The sequence below is a fragment of the Abrus precatorius genome, unplaced genomic scaffold (assembly GCF_003935025.1).
Source record: "Abrus precatorius isolate BTA unplaced genomic scaffold, Abrus_2018 Scaffold11, whole genome shotgun sequence".
In the NCBI taxonomy this organism is placed as follows: domain Eukaryota; kingdom Viridiplantae; phylum Streptophyta; class Magnoliopsida; order Fabales; family Fabaceae; genus Abrus; species Abrus precatorius.
This window is the reverse complement of record NW_020874303.1, coordinates 19,406,512-19,426,874: the sequence shown is the minus strand read 5'-3', so window position 1 is coordinate 19,426,874 and position 20,363 is coordinate 19,406,512. Positions and strand designations below refer to the sequence as shown.

At 35.4% G+C, this 20,363-nt stretch overlaps 2 protein-coding genes across 9 annotated transcripts; both read left to right on the top strand.

Annotated features, from left to right (window-relative positions):
* Positions 1-526: 526 nt before the first annotated feature.
* Positions 527-8,055, top strand: LOC113853567 (auxin response factor 19-like). 5 transcript variants are annotated; one of them, XM_027484005.1, is made up of 15 exons: positions 527-649; positions 833-907; positions 1,076-1,191; positions 1,470-1,568; positions 1,654-1,710; positions 1,924-2,079; positions 2,154-2,238; positions 2,343-2,433; positions 2,593-2,757; positions 2,896-3,018; positions 3,294-3,369; positions 3,521-3,659; positions 4,033-5,834; positions 5,948-6,138; positions 7,291-8,055. In XM_027484005.1, the coding sequence occupies exons 2-15, from the start codon at positions 844-846 to the stop codon at positions 7,424-7,426; spliced, it is 3,300 nt and encodes a 1,099-aa protein (XP_027339806.1). In that variant the 5' UTR covers positions 527-649; positions 833-843; the 3' UTR covers positions 7,427-8,055. The 5 variants fall into 5 exon arrangements, with proteins under 5 accessions (XP_027339806.1, XP_027339804.1, XP_027339808.1 ...); XM_027484006.1 differs by having other exon boundaries at positions 560-649; positions 791-907; XM_027484004.1 differs by having other exon boundaries at positions 560-649; positions 791-907; positions 1,633-1,710.
* Positions 8,056-9,603: 1,548 nt separating this feature from the next.
* Positions 9,604-19,861, top strand: LOC113853664 (DExH-box ATP-dependent RNA helicase DExH10). Of its 4 annotated transcripts, none has more exons than XR_003502681.1 (17): positions 9,669-10,740; positions 12,382-12,696; positions 12,786-12,890; positions 12,980-13,048; positions 13,313-13,480; positions 13,569-13,640; positions 13,743-13,859; positions 14,150-14,332; positions 14,418-14,576; positions 15,011-15,100; positions 15,203-15,295; positions 15,609-15,762; positions 15,857-16,005; positions 16,190-16,285; positions 18,124-18,321; positions 18,417-18,509; positions 19,173-19,715. XR_003502681.1 is itself a non-coding variant. In XM_027484167.1 (17 exons), the coding sequence occupies exons 1-17, from the start codon at positions 9,787-9,789 to the stop codon at positions 19,281-19,283; spliced, it is 2,856 nt and encodes a 951-aa protein (XP_027339968.1). In that variant the 5' UTR covers positions 9,669-9,786; the 3' UTR covers positions 19,284-19,722. The 4 variants fall into 4 exon arrangements, 3 of the variants coding, with proteins under 3 accessions (XP_027339967.1, XP_027339968.1, XP_027339969.1); XM_027484167.1 differs by lacking the exon at positions 18,124-18,321 and having other exon boundaries at positions 13,313-13,346; positions 13,419-13,480; positions 19,173-19,722; XM_027484166.1 differs by lacking the exon at positions 18,124-18,321 and having other exon boundaries at positions 9,604-10,740; positions 19,173-19,861.
* Positions 19,862-20,363: the final 502 nt, after the last annotated feature.

Here is a 20,363-nt window from a genome sequence, read left to right as displayed (position 1 = left end):
ATCAGTTGACCGTTAGAGCATACAAAACATGCATAGCCTATTGACAGATAGTTTAGTTAAAAAATTATGAAAAGAACTTTAATAATTAATTTAATAAAGTTTTGATTTTTAGTGCAAGAGGTCTTTGAACAATTTTTAATAAATTTTATTGTTCAAGAACAAATTATTAAATTTGAACTTAATAAATTTTAAATAAATAATAAATGAATTGATTTTTGTTTTCTTGTTTATAACGAACAAAAGGACAATTTCTTTTAAATACACATTTTTTTTTGAAATTTTTTTTAACACACAGGTTAAAAAAAATTGACTATTCATTAAATGTGTCAAGTTACCATTCGGTACGTGTCCTTAGTTTATACCCCGTTACTATCCATAAATGGGACCTCCTCAGTCCTCCCCACAGTTGAAATGCTAAAATATTGAAAGAAACCTGTGGGGTTGGTTGGGTGATATTGGAGGACTGGACGATGTGGGGAAAATTAATACTAACAATTATGGAAAACGATAATTCTTAAACGTTTCAGCATAAAAGAATGAACAGTTGTCAACCGTCTTCCTCTCACTAAATATAACATGTAAGAGAGAGACAGAGAGAGGAACCAAACCAAATGTCCGGCGGCCATACCTTCGCCGCTACACTTTTCCGGCAAGTCACGCCGTCGCTCCCAGCTATTAATTGATTTGACTTCACTGTCTATTACGATTCTCTTTCTCGCCAAATTTTCCCTATCCCTACCTCACTTTTTCTATCGTTTTTGAATCATTTGCTTTCACTCGCACATTCCAGTATTATGCTCTGTTTGTATCATCTCCGATCAATCATCAGCAGAGAGATGAACTATGTCAACTGATTCCACTGCAATGAATACGCAGCCAGACGCTGCCGCTCCCAACCTTGGCGAAGGTTATCCTTCTCTTTTCATTTAAACGCTGAACAATAATCACGACTTAGTTTTCTTTGTTTTGCATCAATTTCCTTTTCGATTCCATTGTTCTTTTCTTTTCTCTTTCTAGTTTCTATCTTATGCTGTTTTTTGTTTTAATTGAGGAATGACACGTGGCGATGATGTAGGAGGAGAGAGGAGGAGCATAAACCCTGAGCTATGGCAAGCTTGTGCGGGACCGTTGCGCAACCTTCCTTCGCCGGGGACTCACGTCGTTTACTTCCCTCAAGGACACAGCGAACAGGTTAGGTCACTTTGTTACTTCAATTCACTTAATATTATTTTATTTTATGCTCTTTTCGATCGTCAAGTAGTGCTTCGGTTTTTGAGATATATCAATGTATTGTCCATCCATGTTTGCAGGTTGTGAGACCTTTTGTTTACTTTCAGCTTTTTTCTAATGTACTTGTTGAGAACCATAACGTTCCTGATGACGTGGCAAAAGCTGAGCGAAGGGCCTGAAGCATTGTAGATTATACTGTATTTTCAGGATTTTTTGACATGAGTGATCCCTTGTTTCAGGTTGCTGCATCTTTGAAGCAGGATGTGGATGCCCAAATCCCAAACTATCCTAATCTTCCCTCCAAGTTACCGTGTCTCCTTCACAATGTCACCTTGCATGTATGGGTGAATTTTCTGCTTAAATGTCTGCTTCGGGAGAGTTTCCTGTTCTAATGTTGTCCAGTTCTTTTGTTTACATTCCCAGGCAGATCCAGAAACTGATGAAGTATATGCTCAGATGACACTTCAGCCGGTGCAATCTGTAAGTACATATGCAATGCTCTATACACTTTAAAACTGTATGACATGACAAGGAATAAAATTGAAACATAGTGTATGACTGTCCTATTTGCAAAAGATAAAGGCTGGAACAGTTCTTCACAGTTCCTAGGAATTTGGGAAGTATTGTTTCTGCATGTCCTGAGTATACCCAGCGTTTCAAATTTCTCACGAGTTGAAGACACTATGTGTGCAGTTTGATGCAGATGCCTTACTAAGATCAGATCTTTCCCTCAAGTCAAGTAAGCCCCAACCTGAGTTTTTCTGCAAACAACTGACAGCGAGTGATACAAGTACTCATGGAGGTTTCTCTGTACCCCGCCGTGCTGCAGAGAAGATTTTCCCCCCTCTTGTAGGCTGTGTTCTTATTTCAATTCCTCAACAAGAACTGTGGAGTTTGATCCAGTTCCTGTTTTTTCTATATAGGATTACTGTGTTGAACCACCTGTTCAAGAACTTGTGGCCAGGGATTTGCATAATAACATTTGGAGATTCCGCCATATATATCGTGGTAGGTTTACTTATCTATGATATACTTTTCTTCTCTGTAATAGGTTAACATCTTGTCAAGCTCACTTCTGAAATTTTTCGCCTATGACTGATCTCCCTAACTAGGAAAACCAAAACGTCACTTGCTTACAACTGGATGGAGTCTATTTGTCAGTGGAAAGAGACTTTTAGCTGGAGACTCTGTTTTATTTGTAAGGTGAAGGTTATGATGGATACCTTTTATATTCTTGATGTCGGTGTTTGTCGTTTACAATATGTTGATGCACTGCAATCAAACTTTACCATTTAAGCTCAACTCTTTTAAGCTAAAAACTTAGGCTCACTAGATTTCCTGATATCAAATGTTTCTGGGCAGAGATGAAAAGCAGCAGCTTCTTTTGGGTATCAGACGAGCTAACAGGCAACCCATCAATATATCATCCTCAGTACTATCTAGTGATAGTATGCACATTGGAATTCTGGCTGCCGCAGCTCATGCTGTTGCAAACAATAGTCCTTTCACTGTGTTTTATAATCCTAGGTTTGATTTACACTATTGTCAAAGTACTAATGCATAACTTCTTTGACTATCAGTTTTCTTTCCTGTCTGCAATCATATTGCAATGGATATGGTGAACCAGTATCCTTAGTTCTAAAATTTTTAAACCTCCGTGTACAGGGCTAGTCCCTCAGAATTTGTTATTCCTTTAGCCAAGTACTACAAGGCAGTGTATAGCTACTATATATCACCTGGCATGCGCTTCCGAATGACATTTGAAACTGAAGACTCTGGAACAAGAAGGTGCCTCACTTTAGACCATGTACTATATTCGTGAACTGTATATGCTAACTTGAAAATAATGCCCTGGTGAAGAGAACTGGGTGGTGACTATTATAATGGGAAGATGGACATATTTTTGCTTAGTTGTTGCCTGATACAAACAATACTTTATTTCTCCATTCAGTTTACTTAGACTTTACATTTTTTATATATTATTGGTGAGATGATTGTCTGGTAATAGATGTTATACATGGAAATGATTTTGATATGGAGTATTACATTCAATTTTATTGCAGATATATGGGTACAATTGTAGGTGTCAGTGATCTGGATTCTGTGAGATGGAAAAACTCACTATGGCATAATTTGCAGGTACAATTTTGTTCATCTTTTAGCAATTCCAGGAGGTAAAATTTGCCATCCATATATGAACGTTGGATCACTTGTACTCTTTAAAATGTTTTTTTCCCACATTTCTGTAAGATCAAAAGCAGTCATATGTAAGTTACATGCAAACGTTCAGGTTGGTTGGGATGATGCAACTGCTGGGGAAAGGCAAAGTAGGGTCTCCATCTGGGAAATTGAACCTGTGACTGCTCCATATTTCATCTGCCCACCTCCATTCTTCAGACCCAAGAGACCTAGACTACCAGGAATGCTAGGTGAATATTTTTTGATACACGCCTTTAGGAGCAAAATGAAATGTGTTGGATTTTTCTTCATCAACCTCTGTTAGATTGTTTCATCCTTGACCTTCATTCTTTACCCGTAGGACATTGGTTAAGGAAACAAAGTAAAAAATATTTAACGAAAATAATAACGTTTATTATATTGATAATGCAAAAAACATTTAGCACTTAATTTAGGAATTTAATAGAATATATTAACTGTTCTTTAATCAGTTCCTTTAAGGAAATCATTAGCAAGAACCTACCAAATTTCTCAATAAAGAAAAACTTGAATTCAGTTTGAAAAATGGAAATTTATTTCTGTTGATGTATTTTGTAACTTTTTTTTAAAAAAAACGCTTTGCAGATGATGAGCCATCAGATTTCAATAACCTTTTCAAGAGTACAATGCCTTGGGTTGGTGATGATATGTGCATTAACGATTCCCAAGCTCTTCCTGGCTTGAGCTTAGTTCAATGGATGAGCATACAGCAAAATCCTGCTCCAGCTAACTCATTTCAATCAAATTATGTGCCTTCCATGGCCGGATTGGTTCTGCAAAATCTTCCTAGTGCAGATACCTCAAATCAGCTGGGATTTTCTACTTCACAAATCTCTCAGTCGAACAATTTATCCTTTGATGCTCAGAAGATACTTCAGACTTCCCAGCAGCATGATCACATTCAGAAGCTACCATCCACATCCCCGCCACAGCAACCAAGGAACTTGATGAGTCAAACTTTACCACAGAGTGAAGTTCACACCCAACTTCTGAATCCCCAGAGTCTTGTCCAAACCAACAATATTCTTCAACAGCAACAATCATCCAGTCAAAACCACCAACTGCTTAGAGGTCTGTCTCAGAACCCACCTCAGCAACATCAAGTAACTACAATGGGTCAGAATCAACTGCAAAATTCGATTCAATCCCCTATGCCTGATTATGTTAATCATCAATTACAGATGTCTGATAATCAGGTTCAGCTTCAGTTGTTACAGAAGCTTCAACAGCAACAACAAACACTGTTGGCAAAGCAATCTGCTTTGCAGCAGCCTGCTCAACTTATTCAAATCCCAGACCAGCAGAGGAAGCTTTTAGATGTAGCACACAACTCTAGGGCCCTAACTCCTGGTCAAGTACTGGAAATTCCTCCTACTCTTCAAAACTCCCTCCCTGAGGCTAGATCTTTAACTCCTCAGATAACAATGCCTAGTAGTCAGAAAAATGTTCAACTCTCTAATCTATCCAAGCAACCTGGCTTATTGTCTGAAATTTCTGGTCATGTTGGACTTCCCCCTACAGCTACAACCAATCTACATTCAGCATCGGGCTGTAGTATACTGACTGGAGCAGGGCAATCAGTAATTACTGATGATGTTCCATCTTGTTCCACCTCACCTTCCTCAAATAACTTTGCCAATGCACTCCCTCCAGTGATAAGTTCCCAGATCCATAGGAGAACAATGGTAGAGGATGACATGGCTCTGTCTGCTGTCACGATCTTGAGTCCAAGTGTATTAGAAACCATGTCATCTAATGCAAACATGGTAAAAGATGTGCATTCAAAGTATGAAGTTAAGCCTTCTTTAAACATTTCCAAACATCAGACTCAAGGGAATTTTGCCCCTAAGGCCTACTTGAATGGTGGTGTGCAGACAGACTATTTGGATTCATCATCTTCTGCAACCTCGGTTTTCCTTTTTCAGAGTGATACTCATATGCATCAGAATAACAACCCATTGTCTTATAATCCACAGTCAATGCATTGTAGAGACAATACTCAAAATCTGGATGTTCAGGCTGACTCTAGGACCAACATTCCATATGGCAATCACATTAATGGGCAAATGGAAATGTCACCAAATCTAGATCCTCTTCTAACCAAAGGAACTATGGGGCTGGGTAAGGATTTGCCAAATACTATCTCCTCAGGAGGCTTGCTTGGGGACTACGAAAATAACAAAGATGCTCCAGAGCTTTCATCTTCAATGGTTTCTCATGCATTTGGAGTCCTTGATATGAGCTTTAATTCAATTGATTCCACCATAAACAGTAGTAGCTTCTTGAATAGTGGTCCAAGGAACCCACCATCATTGCCACTGCCACCGCCATTGTTGCCACCACCATCACAACAACATCAGTTTCAGCGGAAGAGAACATACACCAAGGTTTAGTATTATTATTATTGTTGTTTTAGTAATAAGCATTGACGTAAGTTTCTTGATTAGTATGTTTATTTATAACTATTATGCTGTTCTAAGTTAGTTTTTTGTCCTTAAAGGTATATAAACGTGGAGCCGTGGGAAGGTCCGTAGACATTACACGATATTCAGGTTATGAAGAGCTTAAACAGGATTTGGCTCTTAGATTTGGTATTGAGGGACAGCTGGAAGATCGGCAAAGGATAGGTTGGAAACTCGTTTATGTAGATCATGAGAATGATGTTCTGCTTGTGGGAGATGACCCCTGGGAGTAAGCCCTACTGGTTCTTTTTTCCCATTGGATTGCTTTTGCATGCGTGCATGCTTCTCACACTTTCTAAATTCATTTTTTTCCTTACTAGCCTACAAACAACAATAGCATAATCCTTTTTCAATTAGGTGTCTATTACATAAATAAATAAGATACCATTCCTCCCCTCCCCCACCACCACCACAAATAAAAATAAAAAAAAATCATGAGGGAAAGAGACAAATGACGCTTTACACTTCAAGTTGGTTGGCTTGGAATTTCCCATATGTTTGCATGTGCGTCCTTTTATTTCACCGTGAGATACATGATTAAGTCAAATGATAGGATCAGGCTATTGTTGTATTTGTGTGATGTGAAATTTCAAGCACTAAAATAATTGGATAATATGCATCACGTACAAGTTGCAATTCCTGAATTTGGTGTATGCAGTGGTAGGAAATGTTGAAATTAGACTAATTCTGTGAACCCTATACTTGATTTGATACATAGTTATCAATAGCGGCCGGCGTAGTGGCACAGTTCCACTATGGCAACCTTGTAGTGTCGCGGTTCAGTGTCATGACTGTTGTGCCGGCCAGAAATCATGAAAATCATAGCGGCAGCTATGCTGTTTTCCTTAAAAATTCTGAATCTTCACTTTATTTTTTTAACATTTGGGGCTTTTAGGGGAGGGGGGGGGGGGAATATTGAGATTTCTGCCTCCTTTTATTTTCTGAGTCTTCTCCTTCCTCTTGCAGACCCTAGCCCCTCAACTCACCCCAACTCTTTCCTTAGCTCTCCTCTCATTTCTCTTTTCATTTCTTCTCTTTTTTCTCTGTTTTTTCTGTTTCTTTCTCTGTTTTGATTCCTCTACTTTGTTCTATTTCAAATTTCAAAGCTTCAAGTAGAAGCAATAGCTGCTCCTATACCTTTTGCTTTTTGTTATTTATTTCTTTCTCTAATTTGAGTTTTCCTTTTTTGTTTTGTTCCAAATTTGTATATTAATTTTATATTTTTCAGCATGTATGTGTGTATATTGAAACTTCAGAATAGTAGTCATCCCGCTATTATTACCACTATAGCTTTTTTGCATTTTTGAGGTTGGCTATTCTGAGCTGCCCGGGATTGACTACTATGATTTGATATCTGAATTGTTTGTTATGGATATTTCAGGGAGTTTGTTAACTGTGTACGCTGCATTAAAATACTTTCTCCTCAAGAAGTTCAGCAGATGAGTTTGGATGGAGATTTTAGCAATGGTGGCCTTCCATATCCAGCCGGCAGCAGCTCTGATGGTGGGAATACTTAAATTTTGTCCAGGAATCTGCAAACTAATCTTCCATGTTGATAGCTTAAATTGGTTGTAGGAGACATACATTATTATGTCTTTGTGGGGTAAACTGCTGACGATTTTATCCTACTCCGGCAGCCAGGGTAATACTTGCAGTTAATAGGATAAATTTTATCGCTACTCTGGACAGGCAAATTTGAAGAACCAATAAGAGAAAATAGTGGAAAACGTGCCACCAGTCAGCAACTTCCATCAAGATTGTTAACCGGGAAATGAATCAAATATTTGAAGCACTCGCACACCCCAACAAAGTTAGATGTATTAAGCCATGCATTGTTGTAAAGTTAATGGAGCAGAAGTTCTCTTAGCTTTGTTTGGAATATCTATTTAATTCAGGGTATTGTAAAAGGAAAGGTTAAATTATCACAGCATAGTTCAGTGTATAAAAAGTAGGTTTCGTCTGCAGTCATTGACAGGAATTCTCGATCTTTTGTAAACACCAGGCAGCTAGATCGGGAGAAAATTTCCAGTTTTCCACTAATTCTAATGTAGTAACGTTGTATGTATTGTATTGCCAAATTGATATTGATGCATCAATTATAGAAAAAAAAAAGTATTGTTTCAATGAAAAAATAGTTCATTCTTAGTTAACTGCTGACCTCAGGCTTGCACTTTTAGTTAATTGATTATTCTACCTGTGATGGGTTTTCATCATAATTTTTTTTATCAAGAATGCCGTTGTTATCGTCATGTTAGATTAATGGCAAACGAAAATGAAAAATGAATTAAAAATACGAACACCACATCCCGCCATTTTCACTGAAATTTTACAATTTATTGATTTTTTAACTGATATTTTAGTTAGCAAGACTAATTATTATAATTATATATATATATATATATATGCGTTTTTTGTACAAATATATTTATATTTTTTATTAGTTAATTTAGTTTAAAAATAATTATAATTTAAATAATAATTATTTTTAATGTGACAGAAAAAAATGTAAAATAAAAAATTTGATTATTTTTAAAATAAATTATATAAAAAAATAAATATAACAGTTAAATTTAATTTATATGTAATTTTAAACATTCTAAATTTTAATAATAATAATTTAATTATAAATTAATAAATATATTTGGATGTTATACATTTATTTATATTTTTATTAAATTATTTTATTTTAAAATAAACCAAAATTATAATTTAAATATAAAAATATCTAATAATAAATTTTTTTATATTACATAATATCAAATATAATTACATTAAAAAACATGATAAATATATTTTTATATATAAATTTTTTTGTATATTTTATATATTTCTCATCCTCTTCAATAATAAAAATTGTTACTTTCTTTAGTTGATGTAAACATAAAAAATAAATTTTTTAAAAATAAATTAAAAAGAAGATGAAAATAAAAAAATACATAAAAAAAGTATATACTAATGAATAAAAATATAAAAAAATATTTTTTAATAAATAATGAGATTTAGTATTATACTCAACTACTCAAGTAAGCTCTATTTGAATGTAGTTTAATTTTTTATTTTTTAAGAATTGAAATGAGTACTAACATAAATTTATTTGATAAATTATGTATAAAACTATTAATTTATGATTTTAAAATAACATATTTAAATTTAACTTATAATAAGTAAATATATACTAATGACTAATTATTCTAATTTAAATTTTTTTTAACTTTTAAATTAGTATTAATTTTAAGAATATGATATTTTAAATAATTATATCAATATAAAAATATATATTTATTGTATTTTATATTTTACGTATAATTTAATTTATAATTAGAGAATAAATTGTATGTTCATTACATTACATGATTAAATACTCCAAAAGAAATTTTAAAAGCATGAAAAATTTAATTTTAATCTCAAAAAATTTCAATAATTACATAATTAGAATATAAAATATTAATAAATAAATAAAATTTAAAATGTTAATATTAAAAATATTGAAAAAATATTTTTATAATATTTTAAAAATTAATTCATGTCTTTGATTATAGATTTTACGTATAGATATAGAATATATATATATATATATATATTATTACATATTACGTATAAATAGTATTTATTAATAATGTTTTTTTTTTTTTCAGAATTAATAATGTTCTTCTGAATGTGCATTTATGGTGTCTGGCTGGGCCTGTTAATCTAACCCAAGCCCACAACAAAGCAAGCTCGAAGGCAATCAAACAATCAATCCACTAACTACAACAAAATTGCGCAAGACACAGAAATTAGGGTTTCGGCCTGAAAATCAAATCCAATTGCGCTCCCTCTACAAGTTCACCGTTAGATTCAAACTGTGTGAGTGGTAGCACCAGAGGGCGAGGAGGAGATGGAGAAGGAATCGCCGTTGACGCTGGGAAAGCGAAGAGAATCAGAACTCACTGACGACACTTCAAAGCCAAAGAAAGCTCGCAGTTCGGAACGCACGTGCGTTCACGAGGTAGCCGTTCCGAGCGGCTACGTCTCAAGCAAGGACGAACAACTTCACGGTACTCTCTCGAACCCTTTCTACGACGGTCCCATGGCAAAGTCGTATTCCTTCACCCTCGACCCTTTCCAGCAAGTCTCCATTGCATGCCTTGAACGAAATGAGTCCGTTTTGGTGTCCGCACACACTTCCGCCGGCAAAACGGCAGTTGCAGAGTACGCCATCGCAATGTCGTTTAGGGACAAGCAAAGAGTCATCTACACTTCCCCACTCAAAGCACTGAGCAACCAGAAGTACCGAGAACTCAGCCAAGAGTTTCAAGACGTTGGATTAATGACTGGCGATGTAACGCTCTCTCCTAACGCCACGTGTCTTGTGATGACAACGGAGATTCTGAGGGGAATGTTGTATAGGGGTTCAGAGGTTTTGAAAGAAGTGGCGTGGGTTATATTCGATGAGATTCATTACATGAAGGACCGAGAAAGAGGTGTTGTTTGGGAAGAGAGTATAATCTTTTTGCCACCTGCTATTAAGATGGTTTTTCTTTCGGCTACTATGTCCAATGCCACTGAGTTTGCGGAGTGGATTTGTAACATTCATAAGCAACCTTGTCATGTGGTGTACACTGATTTCAGACCTACTCCTTTGCAGCATTATGTTTTCCCCATGGGGGGTAGTGGGTTGTATTTGGTTGTGGATGAGAATGAGCAGTTCAGGGAGGACAATTTTCTGAAGCTGCAGGATACTTTTTCAAAGCAGAAACTGGGTGATGCGAATAGGGGTGCTAAAGGCAATGGACGAATTGGGAAAGGTGGCTCTGGTTCTGCTGGTTCAGACATTTACAAGATTGTTAAGGTCAGCTCAGCACTTCTACGTGTTATTATCATTGATCAAATGGGGATTTTTCCCCCCTTGATGTCGTTGAACATGTCTATCATACCAACAGCGGATGTATATATGTTAATTCAAGAAATTTCTCTGTTTATTTTTCTGCAGTTCATTTTATTTTCTGTCTTGGTTAGAGGCTTGTATGGGTGAGGAGTGTATTGAGTTTTGCATAATCGTTGTGATGGGAACGTTGACTATTCAGGAGCTTTGGAACTTCTGTTTGTGAAAGTTTTGTTAGATTCTAAGACAATAAAATCAGCAATGGTACTCAAAATGCTAAAGTAGCACTCTAATGGCGCAATTCAGAGAGTGTTATACTTTTCTTTTTGGGAACAGACAAATATGCAAGCTGCCACTAATTCTTTGAAATTTCCTGCTAGATAAATACTCTGCATTCACAAGTCATGAAAAAGAAAGTTTGCCTTGAACAAGTTAGTAAGCAGTAGATTTTGTATGTATATTTTAAAATATTTATCAGTATGAGGACCTAATTTAGTTAATTGGTGAGTTCTTAGTTTATAGTTAGAAGGGAGAAAAGAGAGGTACATAGGAAGGGGTGTTCCTTCTTAGATAACTGGTGAAGAAGGTGTAGTAAAGACAGACAACAAAACCCTACCCCATGTGGGAATTCTACATTGGTTTTTAGGTCATAAACAACTTCTGAATCACATTTGTTATGTTTGTTTCTCCTCCATTTCAAACAGAAGAATTCAATCTCTTGATACCTTTGAGGTGTTTTCTTGTAATTTCTTTTTTTTTTTCTTTTATTTCTCAACTCCTTTGATATTGAAAACATTCCACCTTATTAATTCTTTTGTAAATTTAATGCTCTCTCTTAGGTTGCATTTTTGGGGAAGTTTTTCAGTGGAAATAATTGCTTTTTATCAAAAGCTCTCTCAGGGTGTTGTGACTATATAACATTTTTGACTTTGCAATAAGCTAACACAAAAATGTGCTTTGTTTTGGACAGCCATACTTAAAAGAGTTAACACCATTAACATGCTACACACACACACACAGGCAGGGCACATTTGGCAGTTTCTATGTGTGGCATGAGCTTGATATCTGTTCCTCCCCAGCTCCCCTTGTCTTCTATTGTTCTGTTGCTAAGGCTTTATGGATTTCTTTGTTTATATTATTTGGAGAATGTTGGGTGTGACTTAAGTCCCTGATTTTGGAAGATTTCTTCTTTGTTTAGAGTCTTTATGGACCAGTTTTTGCAGATCAGTTTTACTGATTTTGGATGAAGTGAAACATGCCAAAGTTTTGGGGCAATGTGCAATAAACTTTGGTACATTTGTTTAGAGAGTAAACTTTCGCAATTTTGGGGATATCTAGTCAGATGAGCAGTTTCTTGAGGGTATCATTAGGCGTCTTGCTACTGTTAATATGGTGTAAAGCACATGGCCTTTTTTGAAGGAGTGTCGTTTGCAGATATGTTAAGAGATTGCTTTGCTATCATTGTGTTTATACTTTTCTTGTTTTTAAGGAGGATTTCTTACCCTCATTTTCCTCTAATACTTTTTTCTGTGTCTCAGTAAATTTCCTTGTTAAAAAAAAAAACAAGTGATTGCTGTTTATTTGAGTTAGAATTTTTTTGACTTTCAGATGATCATGGAACGGAAATTCCAACCTGTTATCATTTTTAGCTTCAGTAGAAGAGAGTGTGAACAGCATGCAATGTCTATGTCCAAACTTGACTTCAATACCGAAGAGGAAAAGGATACAGTAGAGCATGTTTTTCAAAATGCAGTGCTCTGTTTGAATGAAGAAGACAGGAGCTTGCCTGCCATTGAGCTGATGTTGCCACTTCTTCAGCGGGGGATTGCTGTCCATCATTCTGGCCTTCTACCTGTTATCAAAGAATTGGTTGAACTTCTTTTCCAGGAAGGTCTTGTGAAAGCCCTCTTTGCTACTGAAACAGTAAGATTCCCAATTCTGATTTCTTTTCTTCTTTGCTTTTTTTTACTCTCTATTGCCTTTAGAATGCGTCTCATATGCACTTTCTCCAGTTTGCGATGGGTTTAAATATGCCTGCAAAAACTGTTGTATTCACTGCTGTTAAGAAGTGGGATGGTGACAGTCACCGGTATATTGGATCTGGTGAATATATACAGGTGAGTGATATTTTATTTTTTGGGTGATGATGGTTGTTAGTTTATTCATTCTAGTGCCCACTTTACTGTTGATGATTTTCTGCCTTTAGATGAGCGGAAGGGCTGGGCGTCGTGGCAAAGATGAGCGTGGAATTTGTATCATAATGATTGATGAGCAGGTGGGTATGCTAGTATTGAATTTGATATCTGTAGAGTAAATTGTGAGTCTTTTCTTATTAAATTCCTCAATCAAATCTCTATTTTTTGTATTGGCCTTGTGGATTGTTCAGTCTTAATTTAGCCTTGTGCAAGACTATTAGTTTAATGCTCTATATTGTGATCACAGTCTTGTTATCTATTATCTACATAACAGTCTCTTGTTGTTTGAGAACTAATTGGTTTTAAAATCATCAGCTTACAGTTTATCTGATTATTATATGCAGATGGAAATGAATAACCTCAAAGACATGGTTTTGGGTAAACCTGCTCCTTTAGTCAGTACATTCAGGCTTAGCTACTATTCAATTTTAAATTTGATGAGCCGAGCAGAAGGCCAATTCACTGCTGAGCACGTAATAAGAAATTCATTTCATCAATTTCAATATGAAAAGGTTTCTACTGAACCATTTCCTTCAAAATTTTATAACCATTTGTTGCACTGGGATGTATATTTTATTAGCATTTCTTACTCTTGTTCAGGCCTTACCTGATATGGGGCAAAGGGTGGCAAAGCTGGAGCAGGAAGTAGCCTTGCTTGATGCATCGGGGGAGGTAGTATTAGCTCTTGGGCCCTCAGTTTAGTTTCTTAATAATATGTTTTGTGTTCCATTATTATATTGACATTTGATTTATTATAATTCATAATATATGTAGGCTGAAGTATCTGAATATCATAAACTAAAACTGGAAATGGCACAGCTGGAGAAGAAGATGATGTCAAAAATAATAAGGCCTGAAATGATTCTTTATTTTCTTGTCCCTGGTCGATTGGTAAGTTGCAGTTAGCATCAGCATGGAAATGATTTTGAATTATTTTTTGCTTCTCTAATTATTCTTGAGCAAGTGAGGAAATAAGTGTATGACATCATTGACATGCCGATATATGTTAATTAATAAATTAATTAATATTACTTTTTTTTTTTGTTCTTTTTTTTTCTCCTTTAATGTCTTTGCTTAGTATTTTTTACTTTTCATTTCCTTTGTTCATGTTTACTTTATTTTCTGCTACTTTTCTTTCTGTTGTACTTTACTGAGTTAGATGGACTTTTTAAACCTTTCAGATCAAAGTAAGAGAGGGTGGAACTGATTGGGGCTGGGGTGTTGTAGTCAATGTTGTTAAGAAACCTTCGGGTGGTGGTTATATAGTTGACACTTTACTTCATTGTTCACCTGGTTCAAATGAAAACAGCTCGCGGCCAAAACCATGTCCACCCCGCCCTGGAGAGAAAGGTGAAATGCATGTGGTATGTTATCATTTCAAACTGTGGTGCGACTCTTTTCATGGCATTCTGTTGTAACTCTCATCTTGACTGCTTCCTTTTGTAATAGGTCCCTGTTCAATTACCATTAATCTCTGCTCTTAGTAAACTGAGGATATTTATACCTCCTGATCTTCGGCCCTTGGAAGCTAGGCAAAGTATACTGCTTGCTTTGCAGGAGCTGGGCAATCGTTTTCCCCAAGGTCTTCCAAAGCTTAACCCTGTAAAGGTAAATATTTCCCCTACATAGCTGTCATAAGTTGATGCTATGTTCTGTATCTCTATAAATAGTTATCCAACATTGGGCATTAGAATTAGGGGCTGACTGCATTAGATTCTTTAGTGATTCACCTGCTAATGGGCACATACCTCCTATGTAAACTATATGACAAAAGCTTTTGTGCAGTCTATTGTTCTCTGACTTTTTATCTTCTCATTATAAGGTGTGTTCCAGTATATTCATTGCATAGTCAAAACTGTGAATGACCTTTCTGTTTCATATTTGGTCCTCTTCATTGTGTTTGTTTTGTAACTTCTCTATTTCATTCTCCTGCTTTTTAATGAGGAAGATTCTTTTACCACACTATTATGTTGAGTTTGATTGATCTTCAACAGAATCAAAGTAATATTTATGTATTGTGTTCTTTCAAACAATATTTCCAGGACATGAATGTACAAGACTCAGAGATAGTTGAACTAGTCAATCAAATAGAGGAACTTGAGAAAAAGTTGTTTGCTCATCCTATGCATAAGGTTTGTTAAAATGAACACTTAGGTCCCTATTCTGTTTGTTATAAATGCCATGTTGCTTGCCCTTTGGTTTGAGTGTTTCCTTAATATTTTGTTGCAAGTTAGCATCAAGACGTGGATCAAATTAAATGCTTTGAGAGGAAAGCAGAAGTGAATCATGAGATTCAGCAACTGAAAACAAAAATGCGGGATTCTCAGGTATTGACTTTACTGTGCTTTGTTCTTTGCCAGATTTATTTGTTAAGCCAAATCACATGTTGAAGTTGAAGCTTAATGGCAGTAAGGACAGCATCTGCTATGCATTGTATTTGTGTCCCCATGAACACATGCAAATCGACATCTTAATGGTTGGTGGGTTAATGTGGTGATTTTATTCATGACAAATTTGAGTGTGTTGTTTTGGATGGTGGATAACTGTACACCTTTATTAATTTCCTGAACTCTGTTGCATGTTTTCTTTGCTGTTTTGATGGATTCACTAATTATCAAAATGAAATTATCAAATTTTCAGCTACAAAAATTTCGTGAAGAACTAAAGAATCGCTCACGAGTATTAAAGAAGCTTGGTCATATTGATGCTGATGGTGTAGTTCAGTTGAAGGGACGGGCAGCCTGCTTGATTGACACAGGCGATGAACTCCTTGTCACTGAATTAATGTTTAATGGTGAATCAGTGTTCCTTTCCCCATTGTGCTTTCTGTATAGTTTACAATTTTATTATGTTTCATAATCTTTTTTTCATCATTTTCCCTCCATTAGGTACTTTTAATGACCTTGATCATCATCAAGTTGCTGCCCTTGCAAGTTGTTTCATACCAGGAGATAAGTCAAGTGAGCAGATACAATTGAGAACAGAGCTTGCAAGGCCACTACAACAGCTTCAAGATAGTGCAAGAAGGATAGCAGAGGTAGGTGTTTTATCATTTAACCCATAGTAATTAATCCTGCATGGCTGCATAGAGCAGCTGACCCCAAAAATGTTATAGTGAATAGCGGGATGATCGCTATTTTGAAAATTTAAAATATGCCAAATATAGATTATGCTACATGTTTATATGCTGAACAATATGTGGGGTCACCTTTTTGTCACAGATACAACATGAATGCAAATTGGATATAAATGTGAATGAATATGTGGAGTCAACAGTAAGGCCATACTTGATGGATGTGATATACTCTTGGTCAAAGGTTAGTTATAGCATATTTTTGGCTTGAAAACCTTGCCTACTTTTTCAAGTCATTTACTTGATTTCTTCTGTAAAGTTTGTTGAACAATGTAATATAAAAATCATTCATGTGTCTTCACACAATAGCTTAAGCTTTTGATATTGATGGCTCATGACAGTTTGTGTTGCTGGATAAATTTTAATTATTAGGTTAAATTACAATTTTCCCCCTACCCGACACACCATGGCTTTATATTTTTGGTCCCTACAGCAAGTCAACAACAATTAAGCGTTGTCCCACTAATAATATTTTGGTCCCTACACTGAAATATATTTACAAATTGGCACTTTTTGATTGTTGAAGTCATAACAATGTTAAAAGTTTTTTTTTTTTTTCCTGTAGAGATGAAAATGTAGATTTTATTATGTAAAGTCCATATCAAAGTGTTAAACGTTTTCATCTAGGGATAAAAATGAAATGTTTTGTCAGATATAAGGGCCAAATTAATAGTTATAACTTTGGCAAACAATATGGAGCAATTTGTAAATGCTTTTTTCAGGCAGGGATGAACATATAGAATTTTTCATGAAGGGACTAAAAAAAAAAAATCAGATGTAGAGGCTAAATTTTTATATATTTTTAATTATTTTTATTATTATTATTACTATTTTGTTTATGCTGGCCCTTGGGGATTTGAAGTAACCAAATAGGTTTTTATTGGAAAAAATAAATTTACTTTGTTTTGTATTTTTGATGTAATAAATGCTTCCTTGCTCAATTAAAACCTTTTTCTTTTACTGCATAAAATCAACATTAAGTGTTGTGTTAAAAAAAGCCCTTTTTCATGTTCTTTTCTATTTTTGTATTTAGTTATTTTTGTTTTGAACAATTTCTTATCTCCACCTGGTTGTGCTGGTTGTTGTTTTTTTCCTTTTTGATACTGAAGTTGCTTTTGCCATTAAAATAAACAAATCAATGCTTTGAGGCCATATTTGGATTGATGAAAGGGGTTGGAATGGAGGGACTGCCGTCATTGAGCATTGTTTTGATATCTTTAAACTGGATGGAATGACATGGAGGATCTGATCCATTTCATCCCATCCAATACTCTTTTCCCTTTTTTATTTTTTATTTTTTTTTGGGGGGAGGGGGGGGGTGGGTATGGATGCAACCCGTCTAATATAGTTATATCTCTTACCATTTCATCTACTTGTTAAACAATGGAATTCAAAACTTGAGTCTTTTTTATCATAAAATATTCAAACAATATCATAAAATATTCAAACAATGGTTTGGTAATTTTATTCCATGTCACTCCATTGCTTTCCATTTCACTTAACCGTAATTAGCTATGCAAGCATACAATCATCATTAAACTGTAAGTGTTGCTCATTAACATGGATTACAAGTTTGACAAGAGTGAGCTTCAGGAAACTTGCTGTTTGACAGTCCTAGTGAAGAACAAACTAAAAGGCTTGGGAATCATTGGATTTTTCTCAATATATTAAATTGTCACACAACTGGTCAAGAACCCTGCCTGAACCTGAGGCATCATTGTTTTGAAGTTAGTTATGAATACATCAGGATTTAATCTTTTCCATGAGTAGGGGACTGCATGTTTGGCAGTGAAAAGATGCCTGTTGGATTTATTCTGTCTCTTGATGCCTGATTGCTGTTGCAACTTGTTACAATAGGACCTGAAACTATTCATTGAGCATGTCTTAATATATTAACAAAAAAGTGACTCAAGCAAAATTTGTAAAATTTAGGCATTTGAGACATACTTGCAGAATTTATAAGATAATGTTGCCATGTAATATAATGTGTCTCTTTTTATACTTTGTAATTTATCTTCTAAGCATGTCCTTTTGATTCTACATTATGGAGCGAAAGAAACCCCAGAATTGGTTTGAGTGACAGGCTCCTAAGGTCTGCTACTCTTTATTCATTCCCAAGTAACATACATAGTATCTTCAACATGGACTCATCTCCATACATTGAGGTACTAAAACAAACCTAAGACATGTATAGTCATCTCAGCTGCAGCGAGACTTACGGTGGGTATGCATTCTCCTACGAGTGGGAGAAATGAACGGTTTACTGGTTTTAAGTTTATGTTAATCTTGTCTTTCCTTTCAAAATTTTCTCCCAGGGAGCAAACTTTGCAGATGTGATACAAATGACTGACATCTTTGAGGGGAGTATCATTCGGAGTGCTAGAAGGCTTGACGAGTTTTTAAATCAGGTATACAGATGTCCACACCTCTTGCAAATAACCCTGTGGTTTCATTTTTTTACAATGAACTTCCTTAAACTTGCATCTTGAAAATAGGCCCTTCTATTCAAGAAGTGGAAAAGAACAAGTAAATGTGGTTAAGTTGGGGTTTGATGCCATTTGACTAAAAAAGTGTGCTACTCTGGAATGTTTCATTTTCAATTAGGTTTTATAACTTTGTTACTGATGGAATATTTGATATACATTTGAAGTTTGAGGGGTTGCTTGCAGAAAATGTTAGTACAGCTTTTGCGGGAGTCAAACTCAAAAAAGTAAAGTGGTTCACTTGTATTTTGACAATTGGTTTTAGGGTTGGAAAAATCTTCCAGTAACCTCTTTAAATATGAGTAGTTTTTGAAATTTATTCAGTATTGATAACCTGGGTTGACAACATTATAACTTAATTATTTGGGACAAAATAAAGGCTTGGTGCCCTAGCTCACTTCAAATGTTGCAATTGCAAAGTGTTCAGATTTTACCTTTATAGGCTTACAAAATCCACTATTAGTATGCTTGATCATTGTCCAAGTTATCTTGACACAGATTTGGATTAGCTCAAAATTTGGAATCGAAGGTAAGTGATACAGTACATAATAAGTTTTATGGAGTTCTGATTGTCTTGTTTTTTTCCAGTTGCATGCTGCTGCTAATGCAGTAGGAGAGGCTGACTTGGAGAAGAAATTTGCAGCAGCAAGCGAAAGCCTTCGACGAGGGATTATGTTTGCAAATTCCCTGTATCTGTGAGACTGTTTTCCTGAAGGCCGTTTGTTATATTCATTGTTATTCCGGCAGGGAGAAAGTTTTTACTTTCGCATTCCACCTTTCTGGATGCGCTCAATTCCTTGTCATGTGAGCTTTCCGGTGTAAATATCTGTATTCTATTTAGAATCCACATGTATACAGTCACATGTAGTGAAGGGAGTGATTGTAAAGTGATAGAAAAATCTTGTCAATAGAAGGTAAAATCCGGTCAATAGAAGGCCCGGTGCGGTATGATTACATTTGGGTCCATCTTGTTCAGAGTTGGTAGGTAATTAACCTGGACTTCAGAACCCTCGCCTCTTGGGGCTTGAGGGGTGAGGTGGCGAAGATATTACAGTAAACGAGTCATTAATTTTCAGACGAGTCATTGGCCTGTAATTTACTGAAATTCAGTACAAATTTTGATTGACAGTTTATAGTTTAGTGATCATTTAATGCTTGTTTTAATTAGCTTTTCAGACGCCACATAGCATTGATTTGGCTGAAGGAAAATTTTTGCGGTGCGTTGAGATAAATCTCATCATGACATGATTTGATTGGTCGAATAAAGTCATTCTATGTCATTTTCATTTGAATTTACATAGTCATGTTTTAAATGGAATGAGGTTAAGTAAATCCGTAGAAGTCGTAATCCTTAGTTTAACTTATTATAATTGAGGGAAAAAGAAAGCCCCACGGGTACGATCTTGCTAGTGCAGGGAGAGAAGCTACGTTGCAGTACTGTCTTCTAGCGAAATTCAACGTCCTCGAATGCGCACAATCCTTTAAATATTTTCATTTTTAGTGGGGACATTTGTTCTACTTAAATTGCTTTACGAACGATGAAGCGTGAAAAAAATAAAAATATCAATTTCCATGGAATAGTGATCTATCAACTATGCGAAATTGTTGTTTGGAACTTCTTAGTGGCACTGTGCTGATACTGGACTTATTCCCCCGCCCCCCCACCCTTTATTTTTCATTTATTTGGACAGAAAATATATAAAAAGCTTTATTTTGTTTAATTTGTTTTTTGTTACTTCATTTAAATATTTGAACATTATAATGTTAATTTTTTGTGAA

What these genes read in the sequence shown, in the direction of transcription:
- LOC113853567 (XM_027484003.1), top strand. Translation starts at nt 844, where the DNA reads ATGTCAACTGATTCCACTGCAATGAATACGCAGCCAGACGCTGCCGCT. An exon ending in CGCTCCCAACCTTGGCGAAG is followed by an intron (nt 908 to 1,051) that starts GTTATCCTTCTC and finishes GTTTTAATTGAG; the next exon opens with GAATGACACGTGGCGATGAT. An exon ending in AGAAGATTTTCCCCCCTCTT is followed by an intron (nt 2,080 to 2,153) that starts GTAGGCTGTGTT and finishes TTTTCTATATAG; the next exon opens with GATTACTGTGTTGAACCACC.
- LOC113853664 (XM_027484166.1), top strand. Translation starts at nt 9,787, where the DNA reads ATGGAGAAGGAATCGCCGTTGACGCTGGGAAAGCGAAGAGAATCAGAA. An exon ending in TCATAATGATTGATGAGCAG is followed by an intron (nt 13,049 to 13,312) that starts GTGGGTATGCTA and finishes TATTATATGCAG; the next exon opens with ATGGAAATGAATAACCTCAA. An exon ending in CAAAGCTTAACCCTGTAAAG is followed by an intron (nt 14,577 to 15,010) that starts GTAAATATTTCC and finishes CAATATTTCCAG; the next exon opens with GACATGAATGTACAAGACTC.